This window comes from Protomyctophum parallelum (genome assembly GCF_964188405.1).
Source record: "Protomyctophum parallelum genome assembly, chromosome: 23".
NCBI lineage: Eukaryota > Metazoa > Chordata > Actinopteri > Myctophiformes > Myctophidae > Protomyctophum > Protomyctophum parallelum.
Window position 1 is genome coordinate 9326047 of NC_139715.1, and position 6842 is coordinate 9332888.

Here is a 6842-nt window from a genome sequence, read left to right on the forward strand (position 1 = left end):
GTGTAATAAATAATGTAAAAGAGATTGGTTTGGATTATTTAAACAAACACTGGAATAACAGTTTCAAGCTTTAGCAACAGTATATATATTTCTGAGTAATACCTCAATTGTGCACGATTGAACAAATCAATTAAGTAGGCAGCAATAAAGGTGAAAATATTAGATTCCGGGACACTCCTCTATAGTAACTATAGGGGTCCCGGACCCCCTGTTGAAGACCCCTAGGGTTTAGGAGGTTAACTAGCTATGGTCAACTCACTCACAGCACATACACTTTTGTTCTTGTTGTGGTCAGAGTTGTACACATGAAGATATAGGCAGACAGAGCTGCACCAGTGGTTGACAGGAAGCTGCATCGACCACACAACAGCAGCGTGCCCGCCCGCCCGGTTTGATTCCGTTCAGAGACCTGTGTGTGTATTGCACGTCTCTGCCTTCAGCTTCCTGTCTCTTTTCTTTTCAAGAACAAAGTACGCAACAAAGTGGTCAATGTGTGATCACTCATGCATGTTCTGAAACTTTCTTCTGCTGCCACATGCTTTTCTCTCTCTCTCTGTGTGTGTGTGTGTGTGTGTGTGTGTGTGTGTGTGTGTGTGTGTGTGTGTGTGTGTGTGTGTGTGTGTGTGTGTGTGTGTGTGTGTGTGTGTGTGTGTGTGTGTGTGTGTGTGTGTGTGTGTGTGTGTGTCCGTCTCTGTTTCAAAGTGGAAAAATAGATTGTTGTACAAAAACAAGGCATTTACTTTCTTTCATCAGTAAAAGATGATTCCGAATTAATTCAGGATGTGGTATAAAACTATCATTATCATTTCTTTGACGTGTAAAGGTTTTTGTTGCAGGACAGTGAGAAGGCCTTTCAGAGTTGCTGCTCTGTGTTTGGGGATGCTGTGTTTTGCTGCTGGTTGTACCTGTAAGTATTTCCATGTCACAAAACTATACTACTACATCACTCACTCAGGGACTATGTTGCCTGCCACGTTCTATCTGTACCAACTACTGTAGGTTCCTGCAACACTTCACTAACACACACAGGGCATCTGTCTGTCCCTTCCCTACTACAACACCCTGGCCCTCACTTCCAAGTGTCCTACGGTAGGACTCCTACCCATAGAATCCTCTCCTCTCCCTGTGTAATGATGTCCATCCCAGTCAAGGCATGCTGACTATCTCGCCAGTCTGAAAACTCATCTCCACATAACCCCCTGGGTTTTCAACAGGTGGTCCGTGGACCACTGGTGGTCCGTGAAGGTATTGCATGTGGTCCCTGACCATGCATTTAGTTACAGTAATGTAAGAAAGATTTGTAGATATTTAAAAATGTCTTTCCACTAGTTGAGAAACAGTGAACTGAATGACCCGGTGACCTATTATGACCGTCCATGTAGTCATTTACTGACAAGTTGGAGGTCAAGAAATTCAACAGAATTCAAAAGGGAGTTAGAATCTCAAGAGGGGGAACTAGTGCACCAGATTGTCTGGTTGAGTCATTATTATTAGTAGTCAATGGACCATTGGTTGAGAAACAGTGGGATGTATAGCATAATATAGCAAGTGTTACAAAAACACTAATCTTAGCCCATATCCCTGTTTTTGTTTTTATAGGCATACTGTACTATCGTTGCTAATTCATGTTGGCTGTTTGACTAAAGGCAAATAATATATACCAATACCAACAGCACTGCTACATTTGCTGCGTGAAATATAGCAGACAGGATGAGGGGGGCTGTGTTTTTAACCACAAACTGGCATCACACATTGTTAGTTATCCTTATTACAGTCTAATCACATTGTCACCAGAATTAATTTGAGGCAGGTGGTACTACTGTAGGTAGGTGAAGAGAACTGTTCAGTGGTCACTTCATCACCTCAAGTGTACTATGTTTTGCATGAACGCACAGTCAAGTGTCTCTGAAACTACTTGCTTTGGTTTGACAGTGTTGAAGTCAGACTAGAACAGCAGACAGCTCAGACTATACTGCCACAGTGAAGACTATGTAGGACAACACGGATATTGACAAAGAGAGTAAGATATCCTTTAAACATTATTTTGAAATATAGTGCATTATATTGTACGGTAGTCACTTAATGCATAATATTAAAATGCACATTAACCAATACTTTTACCAATTATCTTTCTGAATACTGAAGTAACATACTATACAGCATATGCTTACTCTTATAATAGGCCTACTTAATTTTGCAACAAAATAAATAAATAATATATTTAACAATCAAACAGCACTGGCGTTTTGTTGCACGATATATAATAGCAGACAGGAAGGGGGGAGCTGTAACTGTTTCCTGCTAGAGAAAGAATGTCACTCATGACTATAGTGCCGTTGTACCACAAAGCCTACCCATGATGTTCAGAGTCATTATTTGTAACATAAATTTACATAATACATTAATAGTTATTATTAATACCACAGTCGCAGTGTCACCACTATATGAACACTACTAAAATTGAACGCTTTTTATTTATTCAGTCAGAATGACTTTACTGGCCAATTGTATGAGGGTACATCGACAGCAGGGGTTGGGGGAGAGTTTCATTCACTTTGCCCGCCCTGCAGGGTTTCACAGAATTCAACCATCTGAAAGCCAAACTGTTTGTTACAGTACGTTAACAACGCATACATTTTGCGGTCAAGACTTGGTTATTCTGTTGGTTGGTGCATGCATCACATGTGTGTCTGAAACGATTTGTTTGGTTCAGTGTCAACTCTGCGATAACGAATCCCAATGTAGGACAACGTAGATAACAAAGTGAGTAAGATAACATTTACACTATATTATAATGTCCTTTATTGTAATCACTTAAAGGTAGGGTAAAAGTGAGGTTACAATAAGTGTTAAGCTCTATATTGTGATAGTAGTCTACTCATTCCTATAGAGTGTTTGTTCACTAGTAACAGGAGTCTGGAGATGTCTCTCCAGCTTTTTATTAAACAGAAAATGCATTTTCAGGTTGGGATACCAATTTTATCCAATCAGGATTGAGAACTCGGTCAGGATACAGATTGAACAAGTGGAATTGTAAGTGATGGAACACTTAAAATAAAGCTGATGAATGGCTACTTTCTCCCGATTGGCGGAAATTTCATCACCTACCTGACAATGAATTATCTGTTTATTAAAGTGCTGGAGAGACAGGGAGACACCTGTTACTTAACAAACACTCTATAGCAATGATTACTATTAGAATATAGTGATTTAACAAAAGTCGTTTTGTTTTAACCAAAACATATCACTTCACTAATGCATATGTACACTATTAACATTTACTAATTCTCTTTTTCATCCTTCCTTCAGATGTCTGTAGATATTTCTGAGCAGCCAGGCACATCGAGGCGTGTGAGGCGCGGTGGAGGAGCCAGGGAGCAGAGGCAGGAGGAGAACAGAGTGGAGGAGGAGACAGTGGTGCGCGTCGATGGAGGAGCCGACCGTGGCTCACAGGGGGTTACAGCACATCCAGGTACAGTGCAAGGACTATTAAAAGAGGAAAGGAAGCGAAGACCGTACGGTGGACTCCATGTTGCTCCCTGGAAGGAAAGAAACATGCGCAATGGGCTATATGCAGCCAACACTTCCTCGTTTAGCTTCCCTTTCTTTCCTTCAACATGGAGTCCGCCGTACGGTCTTCGCTTCCTAACCTTATTTAATTAACCTTGATACAGTACACTCTCTTCTCACATCGCCCAATATTTGAAGTAGTATTTACCAAATGCTAACAAGGCATATGCCACCATGTTGCATGGATGACATTCTAAATTGGTATTAAATGCCTGCTCCTGTTTCTCCTCTCATTTCATTGTGTGACATTTTAGATAAATTTGCCTTTTTTATCAGGCATATTAAGTTCCCTGAAGAAATTGAAGATGAATGAGTTTAGTGCACCCCGCACGTGCACACACACACACACACACACACACACACACACACACACACACACACACACACACACACACAGACACACACACACACACACACACACACACACACACACACCCCCTCTGTTCTTTGAAATGAAACATTGAAGTGAGCATTGAATCACATTAAAGTTGAACTCTATTGTACTACTGTTCTCCAGCTGTCCGGAGAGAAGTCATCGTCCAGAGACAGCTCGACATCCAGATAAACATCGTCGGACTGTGTGCAGTGATTCTCATGCTGCTGTTTGCTATTTTCACACTGAGAACCGTAGACATAGTCGTGCACTGTGAGTATCAGAAGGTCAAAGGTCAATTTCATGCAGTGAACAAAAATAAAATTACCCTTATTTCGCACACAAGAACCCTATACCAACTGTGCTTCACTTTCAATTGTGTGGATTCACTAGTACTTCATTCTATATGTTAATAATTCATTACAAAATGCCTGATGAGGATGGTTGACTTTTCTTCTCCTCAAAAATACATTTCCACACAGCGGCTTGACCTCATCGTGAACAGTGGCGACTAGCGACAGTTTGTGTTGATCACAGTGGTAGAAAGTAACTGAGTACACATCATGTACTTAGTTACTTTCTACCACTGTGTATAAAGCTACCAGCAGACTAATGGCCATGGATGCCGTTCCGAAAGCTGCCACTAGGTGTCGTTGGCCGTCGTTGGCCTAGGGCCTGCAGGCACCTTCCCGCAGGCTGCAGCCGTTGTTACGTTCTCACAGGACGTCCTTACGACGTCCATACGACGTCCATACGACGTCACACAGACCTCTCTGTAAAGCGCCAAACCCCAAAACGTACAGTCGCCGTCTCAGCCAGAGTCCGTCCATACGACGTCCATACAACGTCGTCGATACGACCTGTCAAACTCACGATACGACCAGGATACGTTGCAAGCAAAAAGACGTCCATATGACGTCCATACGACGTTGACAGGACCTGCTTGCATTTGGCATTCCCCTTAGCCAAACGAACCTGCAGCAAAGCAGCCCCTTCTCACAGGACGTTCATACGACGTCCATACAACGTCACACACAGACCTCTCTGTAAACCACCAAAGCCCACGTCCTAGTCGCCGTCCCAGCCAGACGTCCATACGACGTCCATACAACGTCGTCGATACGACCTGACAGTCAAACTCAGGATACGACCAGGATACGTTGCAAAAAGACGTCCACACGACGTTGACAGGACCTGCTTGCATTTGGCATTCCCCCTTAGCCAAATGCTCTCTCTCTCACTCACACACACACACACACACACACACACACACACACACACACACACACACACACACACACACACACACACACACACACACACACACACACACACACACACACACACACACACACACACACACACACACACACACACACACACACACACACAATTCTACAGACTACATTCATGTTTTCAAGTAACTTGAAGCCTAAGACGTTTGAAGTTTAAGTGGACAGTTAGTGAAGTTCAAGCTGTCATTGTAACTACTTTTTATGTATGTGATATATTGCCAATATTTTTAGTTCTTGCTTAATGTAAATCGCTCTGGATTAAGAGCGTCTGCTAAATGCCAGATTGTAAATTGTCATGACGTCACTACCCCCCTCCCCGCAAAATACATCATTAATAAAAGTCCCCAGACTTTTGAGAGCCTGACGGCGCCCCTGGTAACCACTGCTCTGCATGATTCATTTGTGAGTTAGTGATCAGAAAGTACACCTTTATGACCTACTTCAGGTCACGGATGAGGTCCTTAGTGATGATGCAGACTTTGTTTGGTTGACTCCTCTGAGAAGGAGCAGAATGGGCCTTGGACAAATTTGAGGATTTTTTTTAACTTGCTGGAGTATTTCCATTTTTCTATACTTTTACTTCTACTCCACTACATCTCAGAGGCAAATATTGTACTTTTACTCCACTACAATTATTTGAAAACTTTAGTTACTAGTTCTTAATTGTATTATTAATTAAGTACTATTTCAACTCGCCATTTGAAAATAGCAGATCTACAAGCTCACAATGCGTCAAGCTAGTAGATTTGCTGTTTTCAATGTACTTTTATACATTTGAAAACATGTGAAAAGGAACATTATTCATAATGAGTAGTTTCTACTGTAGTTTCGTACTTTTGGAAATTAAACTTTAAGTACATTTTGATACTAAATAGTATCATATGCACTTTTACTCAAGTAAATATTGAATTCCTGTAATTCTTGTAACCGAGTATTTCTACATTGCGGTATTGATATTTTTACTTAAGCAAAACTTTTGAGTACTTTTTCCACCACTGTGTTTATCATCAGATAAATCAGCCAACGTGACCCTGGAGAAAGAGGAGCTCCAGGCCAGATATGACAACCTGACACTGAACTTCCAGATGATGAACGACGCCCTGACTCAGGAGATAAAACAGTTAGCAGAAAGAGCAGAAAGCTCATGTGATGAAGGTGAGAGAGGCCGTGTTCATTTTGCCTAACTAGGATGAAAAAAAAAAAAATCACTGACAAAAACACAACAGAAACTAAGCTATGATCACCAAAACTAAGACTAAATATATTGACAATTGCCTAAAATGTTAGGGAGGGACTTCACTGAACACCAAAAGGGAGTTTTATGCCTATTCAGATGGTGCCGGCCTATATCTGCTGCTCAAGAAAAAAAAAAAAAAAAAAAGTGCCTGCCCTCTTTTTCTTCTTTCTAATTATTTGTTCGGGCCCAATTTTTTTTGTTTATTGTCATGAGTTCCGAGTTGGCTTTGTCCGAGGCTTACAAGTCTTTAAATAAATACTTTCTGAAACATCTATGGGAAAAATGAATTCGAAATTCTCTTCCCGGGCCTGTCGTCGGGCGGGACTGCGACACTCGATAGGGCTACCTTTATTTCAGGTCACATGTT

General features: G+C 41.5%; 1 protein-coding gene across 1 annotated transcript; it reads left to right on the plus strand.

The window, feature by feature from the left end:
* Window positions 1–2488: 2488 nt before the first annotated feature.
* On the plus strand, window positions 2489–6422 carry LOC310853878 (uncharacterized protein; the record flags this gene model as incomplete). The annotated part of the gene is made up of 4 exons (XM_083758352.1): window positions 2489–2515; window positions 3310–3472; window positions 4088–4216; window positions 6250–6422. 4 exons carry the CDS (start codon window positions 2489–2491, stop codon window positions 6420–6422), a joined length of 492 nt encoding a protein of 163 aa, XP_083614478.1.
* Between the last annotated feature and the right edge of the window lie 420 nt (window positions 6423–6842).